The sequence below is a fragment of the Salvia splendens genome, chromosome 7 (assembly GCF_004379255.2).
Source record: "Salvia splendens isolate huo1 chromosome 7, SspV2, whole genome shotgun sequence".
Taxonomy (NCBI): Eukaryota; Viridiplantae; Streptophyta; class Magnoliopsida; order Lamiales; family Lamiaceae; genus Salvia; species Salvia splendens.
In genome coordinates, this window is record NC_056038.1 from 1172496 (window position 1) to 1187573 (window position 15078).

A 15078-nucleotide genomic window follows, 5' to 3' on the forward strand; every position below is an offset into this window, starting at 1 on the left:
TCGCTTTACCTTCGTAGTAGCGGGTCAAAGTGTCCAAGACTCACATAGAGAACCATCAGGTGGTGGCAGTGCAGACCACAATCCGTTTGTTGGTTGCAGATATTCCGTCATGCCTCCAACCATGAACAAGGCATCACCCACACAGAAAAATCCAACATCAATCGGAAAGGCTTCCGGATTTCTTTTAAATCCGGATAATACAAGATCTCGATCATTACAATCCTTCAGACCCAACTCGTCGAAACCATGATAGTACATATTGTCATCGACGGTACTCCAAAGCATCCTGAAGCGTAGTAAACCACCCTGCGGAATGAAAACCAACACAAAATATTACTCATTCCAATACAAATTAATGAAAACAATTATGTACCTAGTAAATTCCATTTCATCAAGCCATCATAAATCAATTACCGTTTCTTCTTGATTCTCTATCTTCATGAGAAGCTCCTAGAACCAAAATATCACAACATGAAGTTAAATTGACTAAGAGCATAACAAGAGTGAGTGTGTGTGTGGCTTAGGTAATTTGAGTTTATTAATCCGCAAGAGATGGAGCTGGTGGTCCAGCTCAACCAGCTCTTCATACTCTATGTTGCTCAACTCATCACCCTTGATTGAATAAATTATTTGTTTCTTTTGTCATACAACAAGATTAACTAATTAATACTATGTCTTCTATTTTAATTACCCCTAAGAATAGCATGAATGTCGATTCTAATGATATAATTATCCAAACTAGTAATTCAAGTTATACTTAAGAAGATGACGAACACCTACCTCTCTGCAATTCATAATCGAAATACAAAACCAATTAAACAAACATACTAACATACAAACGAAAACACGATGCTATGAATTATGATGAAGGTTGTGACGCCAATTGTTCTCACATTTAAATAGAAACTTTCTTAATGAAAATTTTGATAATAAGAAATCTAATTTTGGATATACTACATTCAATTTTCCTTATTTTCCATAATTCAATTAATGATTGAATAAATCTAATTCAATCATATATTCTGCAAATCTCGTAAAATAACGTATAAACAAATAAGGCTAGTTAATTTGGAAAAATTCGATTTTAGAAAGAAGGTTCCTGATACAAGTTTTAATTATTTATAATAAATTATTACTATTACTATTACTATTATTATTATTATTACTACTACTACTATTATTATTATTATTATTATTATTATTATTATTATTATTATTATTATTATTAGTATATAATTTTAAGACATTTGTACCGACCCACATCTTATATGCCAACTAAAGACCAAATGTGAACAGCAAACATTAACCAACATATGACCAACTAAAGGTTCGATTTATATGATGTATATTTCGATTACAATGATAAGCTCATTCAAGCCAAACTTTCACCAACAAAAACTTGAAACTACCATAGAGAGAACTACATGAAAGTTTTAGGAACACAAAAAAAAAAGAAAAGAAAAGAAAAGCCACCCCCGATCAGGGTTCACCAACAATTGAGACGACCGACCCTCACATCCAAGGACGCAGAAAGGACTTGCCCCGCTCAGTCATCACGCTTCGAATCCAATTCCAGAAGTATCTTTTTTCTTGGGCCCTGACACATTGATGCAGAACATGAAATGAGCAGACATTTTCCAATGACAACAAAATCTCAGAATGCAGAAGTCTAGAAGCCTCAACATGTTTTTACCCCAACAGATATCTTTCCAAGCATAGGTAGTCAACATCAACTGAAAAAGGATTGATTACAAGATGTATATGATGGTGACGCTCAAGAGAGATTCTCACCGTCCTTTTGAATTGAGTTTTTATACTTTCAAATGTCTATGGCTTCGAAACTCTTGATTTACAAAGTCATTTAGCTTTTACTGTCGCTCTAGTTGTTGCAACCCCTATTTTCATGAATGGTGTCTAGACAGAACAGGTAATCTCATTTATATAGTTACGGCAGTAACATGAGAAAACACAATCAAAACGATATCTGGAATACTTAACAAGCATGATGGGGTTCGAGGGTGGAAACAACAAAGTGTAAAACAATAAGAAAAGCTTAATAAGAAATAATCACCATTGGAATTCCCATAGCTTTAAGATCTTCATCACTCATGTGTACCAGAGCTGCCATATCAACCTGTAAAATCAAACCACAATAACTAATTGAACATACCGAAAACGGAACTGAGAATAACAAAGAAACAAAAATTAAGTAGCCATACTTCTTCAGCCTGAAATGTAATTGCATATTTATCGAGACCCAGCGACTGCAAGAAATTTTCCACAGAATCGACCTGCATATAAAAAACATAATCTTACTTCTTCACACTGACGGGTAACACTCATGTCAAGTTACTAGAAGACAAGATACTCTCACAACCTAAGACAGTCAAAGGGATAAGATGGTAACATTTTACCTTCTGCTGAACCTTTTTCTTTGATACAGATGTAGAAACCCTTGCTTCTTGTCGCGCAGGGGCTTGAGCTATGACACTCTTCCTAGTTGGTTTACTAGCTTCGGTTACAGGCTTTGGCCGGACTGCTGGAGGCTTGTACTCAACAGGACGAGAGTAGAGCGCACCAGAGAGCTTCTCACGTAGATCCCTTCCACCTCCAGGTCCCCGTACAAATTGTGACGATTGCTCGATACTCTTTCTTTGGAGCTTCAGGCGAAGATCTCTGGCACCAACCTTCCGACCTTTAGAGGCCATAGGTTGATAAAACAAACGCCATATCAGCTAAGTCACAACAAGCAAACCAACACAAACACTACAGATATATAATGAGTCTCAAATTAGAAAATGAATCCATACCCGAGACTTGGGGTCCATCTCCCTCATAAAGATCATGTTCCCATTTGTCATCGTCTTCTCTTTGTCTGCATGAAATAATTGAATTCGCTAAATAAGGGGGGCTTCATTTTCCCCAGGGAAGGAAAAACAGTGATCTGCTAGACACTTCTTCCACAAGAAAAACTGCCCTGCTTCATTCCAATCAAACAGACATTTTCACACTTAAATCTCACATCATATTATGATGGGCTCTCTACACGCTCGGTATCCTCAAATCGACTCTCGAAATGACTGTCCTCTACAAGAAAGTGACTATTCTATCCAAAACCACCCAACCACAGCTCTTAATTTACCAAAAACACGAGGTAGTTTGGCATCTGAACTTATAAAAACCTACAAGCAACATAAATTTCACACACAAACCTATCAAATTCTCCTAAGTTAGTACACAATTTTTTCCCAAAGCCATTCATAGCAGCAAATCATAAAGTTTGAATTGAAACAAAAACAAATTAACTAACAACTGCAACTCACGAGACTTAAATCAGCTCTCCGAAAAACTCGAAAATTGCACTTGAAGGAACGCTAATAACACCTAATTCGGACGCACTAATAGGGAGAGCAAGTGGAAGTTAACCTCTTGCCGGAGATAGGTCTGCGGCGTCCAAGACCGGCGGTGGAATTTCCTTCGAGGCGATCCTTGACCGACCTATTAGATTGAGACTCGATTTGATCAGCGTACATTGTGTACTAAAAATCGCCAAAATTTCCTCCTCAAAAACCCTAAGCCAAAATCCCAAACCGGCTAATTCAGAAGTGAGAAGGTGAAAAAATTGTTGCTGAGAGAGAAGGATCGAAATGCAAATTTTAGGGAAAATGCAGAAAACCTACGCGAGCCCTTTGGGTGTTTTCTTTTGGAATTAGGAATTTAACAAATCAGTAATTCAAATATATATAAAATCGTATATTTATTTATGAATAAAATGATTACATGATGATGATAGTATTAAGATACTTTAAATGAGATGTAGCGGGAGTAATAGTATTTGTTAAAAACATGAATTTATGAAATATTAATATGAATATATGTATATTTAAGAATAAAAGGATTACATGATATTAAAATAAACTCTAAAATGAGATGTAACAGCAGTAATATTTGTTAAAAACTTGAATATAAAATTTTAATATTAATATATGTCTACTTTGTTAGTGGAGTATTTTATGTGTAATATGATTGCAAGGAATAAGGATCTTAGATCATTCATCCCGAGCATTATAAAGTTGAAATACTTATTTCGTTTCGTATAAGAATAACAACTTATAAACGTAAATATTGTTATTAAGGTCAGTGACAACACAAATTAATCACATGAACTCTCCATCTCATTCCTTGTAGATTAAGTTATGTGGAATTCCTTCTTTTTTTCTTGAGTAGGATCACACTAAGTGGGAGATGCTCCAAATGCTACAACTGCCAAGCAGCAGCTACACCGGCTACCAACGCGACTTTTGCTAGTAACTTATACTTCGAGGAGGACCTCCCAGCTAAGTCTGATGGTTCCGGAGGTTCCCATGGCTTTCCTCGCAACTTAGCAGTGAGTTTGGATATCATCAGCGTCAACGGGCTTGCCTTTCTTGCACCTGCAAGGACAATATAATTCAAGCACGTTGGAACTGTGCGATCAAAAAGCCAAAAACCTCGAGCAGCATTTTGATCAGGATAAGATTTCATTGTTATTTAATTCTACTAGCAGTCTAATTTTTAAAGTGATTGGTCAAAAACTTATCATGCTCTTTCTATTTCTTGGTAACTAGTTACTGAATAGATCCAGAAGGAGGGTGTGACATTACCTTTTCCGCTTAGAAGCCTTTCTTCTTCACTAACACGTCTTCTTAGTGCATTCAGAAGGGGTCCAAACTATAAAGCGAAAACTGTGCAGGTGATTGTTATCACATTGTAAGGAATGCTAAAATCTGGAGTTGTCAAAGGCACAAGGAGTACTTCTGTGTACGAGATAGCAGGAACCTCTTCCTAAGAGGAGGAGCGATGAATTACATAGTGAATCGAATAAGAAGAAACACAGATGAAAGCATCAAATAGTTTGCATCAGTACCTGTAACTTTGGACAATATAGGTACTTGTTCTAAGGAATTTTCATGAAAACTCATGTTTGCTACGAAATCAGTAAATTGAATCACTGCTGATGGAATGTCGAAGCCCTGATTTGCACCCGGAGGATATTCATCAATATGAAGAAACCCCTGCCGGAACAGCAACAAGAATTAAACACTGGGAAAACAATGCTGAATAGAGTATCACCAAAAGGAGAGCTAAATTATAACCCATATAAAAGAAATAAACAGTGGAAAGATTTATTGCATTAGCAAGTAAGAGCATAAAGTAAATAGCAGCAAATAGAAGACACTGCTCATCTTTCATTTCTTTAACAAATTAGATCTCAAAAGGCAATCTTTACATACGATGATACAAAATGGTTGCTTCAAATTGAGTAGTTTGTCTTATATCCAAAGAAGATATTGACTTTACATACCTTATCAAACTCCAAAGTCAATGCCGCTGTACGAACACTACAAGGTAATCTCAAGATCATTTCCATCACTCCAGTGGACACTTTGTCTTCAGAAGGCGAAACAAGTATTTTCTCTATGTTTTCAGTAGACGATTGAGGTTCTCCATCTAAAAACAATTTCAAAGTATGATAATACACCTTGACATACCAAGGTACCATTTGGAATATGCCCACTCTGAGCAAACATTCATTCTCATCATAACCACCAGTTCTTTCTACATTGTTGGTGCTCCTGGTAGATTTCATTGAGATAGCGATAGCTCCCCTTTCATTCCCACTTCCTAATAAAAAACGGCTAGCCTGTAAGGGTGCCTGCCGGCTTGACCAGGCCAACGGCACCTTCCAGTTCAATCTCAAATCAAATGGCTTGAATTCATTGGAATCCTCAACTGAAAATTCATAAAGGATAGAGCCTGCTTTATGAATATTCCCGGATTCTCTTATAACCCTTTTTGGAGGTAGTGATAATTCAAATAGAGGATTATCTTGGAAGCCCTCACCAACAGAAATAGCATTCTCCGAAGCTTCACTACCTTCCCTTAATTTATCCCCCAAAGACACTAAATTCTGTTCCAATTGCACATACACATTACTAGAGCTAGAAAGAGAGCATTTTCCGCTAACTGACCTGCCAAATAACGAGCTCAAGGACCAGTTTGGTTGCAGTGCTTTTCCAGAAAAAGTGTCTGGTCGAAGAACAATTGTAAGGGTTTGTTCAAGCACTATCCCAATACTCGTCTCAGATGCATCAGATTCATCTGATTTCAAATGCACCCTCTGGGAATGATAATAGCCCCGGTATATTGAAGGCCGGTCCATCAACGAAGAAAGCCCAGCTTTGTCTCTGCAGGGAAGCAACTTCAACCATGGTGTGAGATTCTCTGTGCACACAGCCTCACGAGGCAATGTGCCATATCGTAATTTTCCTGAAGCCGACCCAAAGCTCCAGTGAGGTGCAGAGTAGCTAGTCGAGCGCTCCAAGAAATTGATTGACGCGCAGAAGAGTCCCGAAAGAGCATGCGTTAGATTCTTCCAGGAATCATCAACTTGATCATGAGGAACATCAAACTCAGCCCATAGTTCTACTCCAGGTGGCTTTGCATTGCTGCTCGAAATCGGGTCAATTCCTCCCCATCTTTCGTAATTCCAACGCCCTTGAGTGAAGGACAGCTCCATCTCTCGAACTTGGAATTTATGAACCTTTTAAAAAAACTTCAAAATTCAGCACTTCTACACTCAGGTTTAGTAATAAACTGCCCAGATTTCCCCAATTCAGATCATTTGTGTTCTAATTAAGCGTCTGATTCAGTCCATCTATCTCTAAGTCTCAGCATTAATCAAACCAAATCATCCAAAACATAAACACGCACAAAACAAACTCAATTTCGGGAACCAGCAACATGTATTCATGATAAACAAATCAACAGCACAAGCAAATGTACAAACATTGAATCTAAAGCGAAGTCGAAAAATTAGCTTTAATATAACACTTTTACCAGCTGGTAAATAGATTTGGGGGAGATGTGGTGGTGGCGTCCATATCTTTGAGACGGCGGCGCACTGCTTCGGAAGTGGAAATGAGCAAAAACTTTTCGATCGGGCAAAGGCCTCAGCAGCAACGCCTCTGTGAGCTCTTCATTCAGCTCTTCTACCTTTATCGATGCAGTGGTCGAAAACAGTGCGAGAAACAGCAACACGAAGGATTTGAAGCGGCTCATTCGATCAGCGTCTCATCAAACTGTAAGCACATAATAATAATCAATAAATTTTTGATTTTATTGAGGATGGTATTGTTATTGCACTTTCCGCCATGGGAGCTTTGATCAGAGCTCTGTGACTGTGAAATTCAATTTTAACCCGATTTCAAATTGGGAGATCCGGATCTTTTGACCCGGTTTGTTATTGGGCAGGGTAAATCCCTGTATAGCCAAGCTTGTTGGACTTTTTTTGGAAATCAAAGCTAGCATTAATGAGCCAAATCATGGGCTTGCGTCACTTTTAAATACTTTAAATTAATTTTAACTACAGTATATATTAAAAAAAATGAAATGTTGACATGCTCATCAACAATTAGAAATTAAGGATGATGTTGGACTATACGTAAAGTTGGTGGATATATATATATATATATTTCAGGTAAACTGCCTTGGCAGATTCTAATTTAATTTTATTTGTTTTTTTTTGTCGTGGAGTATAAATAAAAATTCTAGTTTATATTGATTAATTTTGAATGATGTAGAAAATTGGTAGTACCTACTGGAAACAATTGGCAAACGAACACAAAAAACAATATTTTAAGTAAATCTGGTGACGCATCTCGTTTTAATGTGGGGATGTAGTTATCGATGAAGAAATGTGTGATATATTTCTACATATTTTTAGGCACTATTTTTCATATTTTCGGCAGGGTCATTTTCACTATCTATTTCTGCATCCAATAATGTACACTTGCATTTATTGTCACAACAAGATTTGCAATTATTGTCTATAATCCAATGTGTAGTTTGGATACTCAGTGATAGTGTATACATTAAATACAGGCTACTCTTGTTAGTTGGAAAAAAATGCCTAAATGAATTTTCATCAAGTCAAAAAGGAGAGAAACTGATGAAGACATAAAAATTGCATCATTGAGGTGGGTAAGTAGGTAAGCAATAAACAAGGTTTCAAAATATCATATTGTTCGAACATTTACAATATAAAAAATTCCCTTCCCAATCTCTTCACCCCCTTCATAAATGAGCATGAGTTGATTCATGCAACAATATTAAACTCACCTAATACATGTGATGTGTTAAAAAACCCAAAAAATTGGTAGGAATTGAATCATAGATGGCCAGTCATGTTCATCAATGCTCTCAATAAATGCTATCTGTGTCAAATGTGAAAACTACATAACAATTTCAAATAATTGCACCCAATGTTTCTCTATCAATATATTCAGCCATACCTAAAATGGTTCCATAAGCCATAACTATGCAAGGTCCAATTTTGCAAGTAGAATATACTTTCATTTCAAATGTAGGGAGACATTATCAAGATGGTACATTCTATTTTTAAAAGAACCTCGATAATGAATTTTACCCTTAGCAACTCCTGCGTTCGAAGCAATACCACGAAGTACATGTGTTTGTAAGAGTTGTATTGCTATTTAACCGAACGCTCTGAATAAAGCGTTGTTTGCCGAGTAGAGCCTCAGCAAAATCTTTCCCCTTCACTTCAATTATACTCCTCGTTGATTTTTTTATAATAGATCCCTTGTTTACCACTAAAAATTGACCTAAAAATCAAAATTTGAGGGACAAAAAAGCAAAAGAAAAGATAGTTGAAACAAGAAGATGATCTTAGGTTTATATGAATCAAGAATCCACATCAAAAGATATCAAGAATTTCAACAATGAAATTGTTGCAAAGAGGGCAGTTTCCTCTCTGTACCCAAAGCTCCCGGGAGCACAGCCGGCAAAACGTGTGGCCGCAGGGGATAAAAGCCGCCCCCTTATGCCTCACCATGCAAACGCAGCAGTTTTCGCCCTCCGCCCCTTTGCTGCCGCCGCCGGCGGTGGAGGTGCCGGTTTCTTCAATTACTACATCATTTACTTCCTCCTCTGGTTCGTCTTCATCCATCGCGTATGCCGAGCTTTCATACCCCATCTGCCGATCATTCTCCGCTAGCAAGGCCATCAACGACATCTTCAACGGCGAATCGTTCCCCTCCAGCGCCAATTCCGCCGCGTCGATGCGGCGCTCTTCGTTCACATTTGAGTTTCCGTTGCCGTCGGCTGTCAATTGCCTCATCCGAGGTGAAATTGAGGGTTCGAGTGGAGCGGTGGATCTCTCCGTTGATCGCCTAGGGTTTGTGAGGGGAATCGGAGCTCTGGAATCGGGTTGAATTGACTCGTCTGATTGATTGTGGTGATTGTTGTTGTTGTTGTTGTTGTTGTTGTTGTTGTCGGTGATTCTGCGGCGGAGGCGGATCTTGTCCTTCAAGTGCCGCCAACTACTCCGGCCGTCATCCCCGCCGCGGCGGAGACCGGCGGTTTGATCCTCGCGGATGATGTCTAGCAACGTCCGGCTCGACTCTGAGCGCCGCGGCGGATCCTCGGGCGGCGGAGGCTGAGCGATTTTGTCGTTGAGAAACGCGCTCATCGTGATGCTGCGGCGGCCGGCGCCGCTGCTGGAGGAGGTGCTCTGGTTGAGATTCCTCCGATGATCTTCCTCCTTGATTCGCAGAAAGTCTCGCAGATTATGAGAGTACAGCTTCTCTTCACCGACGACGACTTCCATTGGCGTGCAATCAACGATTTCTCAGTCAACAATTCGAATGAAATTGAGCTGAATCAGCAGATGCTGACGATTATTACGGCGTAGGAAACGGAATTTCTAGAGAGAGAAACAATAAACAAATGATTTCTCCTATGAATTGAACCTTCACTTATAGGCAAACGCCGACTAGATTTCGAGAATTGAACCTTCACTTATAGGCAAACGCCGACTAGATTTCTCGAAATCTGAACTGCATAAAAAATTCAATTCAGCCAAACAAAAATTAATAAACAAAGAAGGAATTTGCAGAAAGATCAAAGCAACAACAACTGATGTATCCAAACGAATAAAAGAAGCCTCAGATCTGAGGAAATTTATGCAGAAACAAAACCTCTCTTTACTGTAGAAGTATTAAATTGAAAACATAGGATACCTTGAAAGATCAAATCAGTGACACAGATCTGAAATTGCGAACAGCTGTTGCATGCAGATTAAATTGAGATAGAGTTAGATGGATTTAGTTGCTTCTAATGATGAAGAAATTAAGAGAGAGATGGAAAAATAGAGTTAGATGGATTTAGTTGCTTCTAATGATGAAGAAATTAAGAGAGAGATGGAAAAGTAAAATGCATTGACTGACAAAATGAAGAACAGATATAAATAGGCTAAAATAAATGGGAAAAAATAAGAAAAAAACACAAGTCAAAAAAGACAAAATATTGATAGATTACTGAAAAACATTTATTTTCTTATACTACTCCCTCCGTCTCGGATAATTCGTCTCACTTTGACCGGGCACATATTTTAAGAAATGTAATGAAAAGTGAGTTGAAAAAGTTAGTGAGATGTGTATCATATTTTTATATATTCGTTTTATAATAAAATGTGAGTAGAAATGAGTTAGTGGAACATGAGATCCGTTATAAAAAATGGTAAAAGTGAAATGGGACAAATTATGTGGGACGAACCGAAATGGAAAAATGGGACAAATTATCTGGGATGGAGGGAGTATTATACTAATAATTAGTTTGTTTTTTATATCCTATGATTGGATATATGTGCTCTTTTTTAAATCTTTCAAACGAAAAATATTTATTTTTCTTTTTTTTCTGTAGTAAGTATGCTATGAATTTTTTTCTATATTACTTGCAATTAGGGGTGAGCAAAAAAACCGAAAACTGAATATCCGAACCGAACCAAACCGAAATTTTGAAATTTGGTTCGGTTATTTCGGTTTTTCGGTTCGGTTCGGTTTTGAAAATACAAAAATTTCGGTTTTTCGATTCGGTTCGGTTCGGGCGAAGAAAAAAATTGAAAAACCGAATAACCGAATTATATATATATTCTATTAATTTAATATATTATATTTATATATTATATATAATATATAGTATATTCTTTTAATAAATTCTACTATATTATATGTATTATTAAGTTTATATTATATATAAATATTCTATTAGTATATATAAAATAAAATAAATTACACACATATATATATATATATATATTAATATTATATTTATTTTTTTGGGTTTTTCGTTTTTTTCGGTTTTGTTCGGGTTTTTCGGTTTTTTAAGTTTGGTTTTCGGTTTTTCGGTTTCGGTTTTTCGATTTTTCGGGTTCGGTTCGGTTTGGATTTTGAACTAAATTCGGTTTTTTCGGTTTTTGTTCGGTTTTGACAAAAAACCGAACCGAAACCCGAATGCACACCCCTACTTGCAATAGAATATATTGGATTCGACTAAATTTGGTACTTGTAAATTTTATTCAATAATTTCGGTGAGGATTAGGTAATTAACTAATCATCACTATTGACTATTAAGCTACTTTTTTTATAATAGGAGTACTAATTTAAGATTTAATGATAATCAAGCCTCTTTTGAAACATCGAATGTGGACGGACTACTTTTTATTCGAATCAACGTATCACATTTTGTATCAAATAATTTCAAATTGTAGTAAATGTTAATTTAATTATTACAGTATCGTATTTGTAACTTCAAATTTTAATTTCTGCATATACCGGTCAGTGGCGCAAGATTTTTATGCCGGGGTGCGAATAGTAAGGTAGATAATTGCATAACAAAGTAAAAAAAATATTGCTAAAGTATTAATACTCCATTCGTCCTATTCTAAGTGAATTATTTTCTTTTTTGGGATGTTCCACTCTAAATAACACATTTAAAATAGAAATAGCACTCTCTATTTTTTCATTCTCTCTTACTTTATTCTCCTCCACTTAGAGCATCTGCAACGGTGAGCACAAGCTCACCGTCCGTCCTTGCCTCTGGCAAGGACACGCTTGTTCGCCGCTGCGCTCTTACCGCTGGCACGAACGTGCTCTTAGCATAGAGCACGTTCGTGCCAGCGAGCAGGGCGACGTGGCGTGTTTCTATTTACCGTTGGCATCTTCTTTTTTTTCTTTTTTTTTAAATCGAAAATAATACAAAAAATTTAAAAATAATATTTTCGGATTCCCAAAAATATAGCCGTTTTATTACCTTTTTTTTTAAATTGATTTTTTTTAAATTAATCCCAAAACCATCTATAAATATACATTCATCATCCATTTGGACGAAATTCGGCCATTTGTGAATTTAATTATATAATTTTTAATTTTTAGGATTTTAATTATGTAATTTTTATTTTTTAGGATTTTAATTATGTAATTTTTATTTTTTAGGATTTTAATTATGTAATTTTTAGTTTATTTGTAATTTGTAATATTATTCTGGATATTTTTAATGCATTTTAATTTTGTGGAAATGTTTTTATTCAAATTGAATAATATAATGGTGGGGCCATTGTGCTCGTCTTTGCGGAAGAGCACGGCTATGAGTGTTGTGCTCTTGTATAAGAGCAAACATAAAAAGTGGGGTCGGGCCCACAACCATGCTCGTTGACAAGAGCACGATTGTGGATGCTCTTAACTCGCAAAACAACCCTACATAAAATCTCGCGACATAATAAAATTGCTCCACTTAGAGTAAGACGGAGAAATATATTAATTAAAAAAATCACATAATATCTAATTTATTATTCGACGAATCCTCATTTCTTTTAAAGCGAGTAACTAAATTGTCATTGGAAACATATAAAAACATTTCTCAATGGAAACATTGTCAAAGATCAAACTCTTTATTCATTCCTTTTAATATATTTTTGCATATGCATCCAAAATCATAACAAAACAAAACTATATAGTACTAAGTTCTAAGTTTTTACCAAACTAATAAATAATTAATTAAACATTGAGTGTAAAATTTAACAACACAACCAATAATATAAACTATTACTAGAATAGAAAAAATATACTCATGCGTTATAAATTATATAACAATAACAATAAATAAGGGCACAAATTTTTATGACTATTACAAGAATTAAAAAAATATATATTGTGAATATTAATTAAATGATATAGTATCATATTCATAATTAGACAATAAAACTAAAGTGAGGCGCCATATATATCATATACTTCATATCATCACCATATCACTATTTTCTAGGCGGCTTAATTTAGGTTAAATATCTTCTTTGAATCAGACGTGAGATTGCTTCATAATTTTAATTAGAGATATAGTATTAAATTATAAACAATTAAATAAGAATGTAGGTATGATAGCAGTAAAAAAGAAAAAAAAAATAGGGGTACAACCGTACCCCTAGTTCTACATTCCGTCCGCCACTAATACCGGTAATATGTATTTCTATGTATTTTCTTATTGATTATGATTGTCATCTGCGACCTTAGGTTAGATATAGTCAAATAGTTTGTGGGGTTTAAAAAATATATCAATAATAATTTCTCATTTTATTGAATTGAATAGAGTTACTGATATAACTCAAATTAAGCCATGATTTCATTTGGCTTGTTATGTTAATGCAATGATTATATCTCTCTTAATCAAATTTCTCAAAGATGTGACATGTGATAAGATAAAATTGATGATTGTAACCCAACGATAAACATCATTTCCTGAACTAGTAATTACGTAATCAATCGATCATTAATTTATTGGATCGTATTAATTAGTACGTGACTCTAATTATTGTCCTTGTTATTGACATCTTAATTTCACATTCGTACATTTAGCATGGTTGCTTAACTTGTGATCATCTTTTAGCAAAATTTTCAATATATTTTTCAAGATTGAATTGGTCTGAATTTACTTATATTATAGTTCCTCGTTGAGACAAATAGTAAGTCCCAAATTGATTCATAGCTATACTATAACAATAAATCAATTCTCATATTCAATTAACAGAAAGTATCATTTGACTCAACAAGTCAATCAAAGATTGTGAAGATGCAATTTTTCCTATTTTGAAGTATCTAGTTTTATTGTCCATATCTACTTGTTTCTTCCAAATATTTATAGGCTTCTCACTATATTGAATATTAAGTTTTCATTAAAGATATTTAATTGTCTTCTCTTATAATTATTCTGAAATCTCTCACCTTCGTATACAAGTCCAGCTTGCGTTTTAAATTTAGTCCACTTTGGGCTTCAATTTCTGGGCTTTCAGGCTCGACGCAATATTGTTGGGCCACTGAAAATATAAAATTAAGTGTAAAATGAAAATGAAAATGAAAATGAAAATGAAAATGAAAATGGAAATGAAAATAAAAATAAAAAGTAAAGAGAGACAGACAAACGGCACTAAAATAAGAGAGCAAAATATTCATTTAAGTCAATCATTTTATTGTTTTACTCAAATTTATTTAGTTGCATAAAATTATCTAACATTTAATATTCACTTTAAAATGTATCATAAAATAATTTTAAACTCCATCAAAACTCATGAAGTTGGAACATTTTATTTAAAATAAGAATAAAAAATAGTAAGAAAATGGAAGTTCTCGATTGTTCGAAGCACAATAGAAACAAGTCAACAACTGGTGCAGAATCGATCTCCTTTTTGAATTACTATAAATCATATCTATCCATTGCAGTTCTGCGCTGTCCCACATTCTCCAGTTATCAGTCAGCTTGAGTTTAAGTTGATGCAGACTTGACGTCCAATGATCTTAATGGGAGAAGAAGCACAACCGAGTATGTATTTACTTATGGTGGTACTGCTATTTCATGGACTTCTAAGTTGCAGAAGACCGTTGTTTTGTCTACTACGGAGACTGAATATGTAGCTGCGACAGAGGCAAGCAAGGAGATGGTGTGGTTGCAGAGTTTCTTAGATGAACTTGGGAAGAAGAACCAGAGTAGCATACTCTACAGTGATAGTCAGAGTGTTATTTTCTTGGCAAAGAATCCAGCGTTTCATTCTAGGACAAAGCATGTGGAGTTGAAGTATTATTACATCCGACACCTAGTAGAGATGAAAATCCTGCAACTTGTGAAGATACTTGGAAGTGAGAATCCTGCAGCATGTTTACTAAGGCGGTGACCTTAGAGAAATTGAAGCTA

The 15078-nt window shown here is 35.5% G+C and overlaps 3 protein-coding genes across 5 annotated transcripts; all 3 read right to left on the reverse strand.

Moving 5' to 3' along the window:
- Positions 1 to 1314: 1314 nt before the first annotated feature.
- Positions 1315 to 3720, reverse strand: LOC121742617 (ankyrin repeat and SAM domain-containing protein 4B-like). The gene is made up of 6 exons (XM_042135814.1): positions 3427 to 3720; positions 2811 to 2875; positions 2415 to 2695; positions 2220 to 2291; positions 2072 to 2134; positions 1315 to 1597 (listed from the first exon to the last, which is right to left on the reverse strand). The coding sequence occupies exons 1-6, from the start codon at positions 3531 to 3533 to the stop codon at positions 1547 to 1549; spliced, it is 639 nt and encodes a 212-aa protein (XP_041991748.1). The 5' UTR covers positions 3534 to 3720; the 3' UTR covers positions 1315 to 1546.
- Positions 3721 to 4068: 348 nt separating this feature from the next.
- LOC121741768 (GPI transamidase component PIG-T-like) lies at positions 4069 to 7480 on the reverse strand. Its single transcript, XM_042134655.1, has 5 exons — positions 6880 to 7480; positions 5345 to 6583; positions 4907 to 5054; positions 4644 to 4824; positions 4069 to 4433 (listed from the first exon to the last, which is right to left on the reverse strand). Exons 1-4 carry the CDS (start codon positions 7099 to 7101, stop codon positions 4760 to 4762), a joined length of 1674 nt encoding a protein of 557 aa, XP_041990589.1. The 5' UTR covers positions 7102 to 7480; the 3' UTR covers positions 4069 to 4433; positions 4644 to 4759.
- A 1228-nt stretch (positions 7481 to 8708) lies between these two features.
- LOC121741769 (RNA-binding protein MEX3B-like) lies at positions 8709 to 10291 on the reverse strand. 3 transcript variants are annotated; one of them, XM_042134656.1, is made up of 3 exons: positions 10080 to 10291; positions 9810 to 9896; positions 8709 to 9715 (listed from the first exon to the last, which is right to left on the reverse strand). In XM_042134656.1, the coding sequence occupies exon 3, from the start codon at positions 9665 to 9667 to the stop codon at positions 8756 to 8758; it is 912 nt and encodes a 303-aa protein (XP_041990590.1). In that variant the 5' UTR covers positions 9668 to 9715; positions 9810 to 9896; positions 10080 to 10291; the 3' UTR covers positions 8709 to 8755. The 3 variants fall into 3 exon arrangements, with proteins under 3 accessions (XP_041990590.1, XP_041990592.1, XP_041990591.1); XM_042134658.1 differs by having other exon boundaries at positions 9853 to 10291; XM_042134657.1 differs by having other exon boundaries at positions 9810 to 10291.
- Between the last annotated feature and the right edge of the window lie 4787 nt (positions 10292 to 15078).

Bases quoted from the DNA above. Each gene is read 5' to 3' on its own strand.
- LOC121742617 (XM_042135814.1), bottom strand. From the start codon at position 3,533: ATGTACGCTGATCAAATCGAGTCTCAATCTAATAGGTCGGTCAAGGAT. The intron at 2,696-2,810 runs GTATGGATTCAT...TGGCCTCTAAAG, and splicing joins AGATGGACCCCAAGTCTCGG to GTCGGAAGGTTGGTGCCAGA. The intron at 2,135-2,219 runs GTATGGCTACTT...TTGATTTTACAG, and splicing joins TTACATTTCAGGCTGAAGAA to GTTGATATGGCAGCTCTGGT.
- LOC121741768 (XM_042134655.1), bottom strand. From the start codon at position 7,101: ATGAGCCGCTTCAAATCCTTCGTGTTGCTGTTTCTCGCACTGTTTTCG. The intron at 6,584-6,879 runs GTAAAAGTGTTA...TTTTTTTAAAAG, and splicing joins CCAAATCTATTTACCAGCTG to GTTCATAAATTCCAAGTTCG. The intron at 4,825-4,906 runs GTACTGATGCAA...TCCTCCTCTTAG, and splicing joins TATATTGTCCAAAGTTACAG to GAAGAGGTTCCTGCTATCTC.
- LOC121741769 (XM_042134656.1), bottom strand. From the start codon at position 9,667: ATGGAAGTCGTCGTCGGTGAAGAGAAGCTGTACTCTCATAATCTGCGA.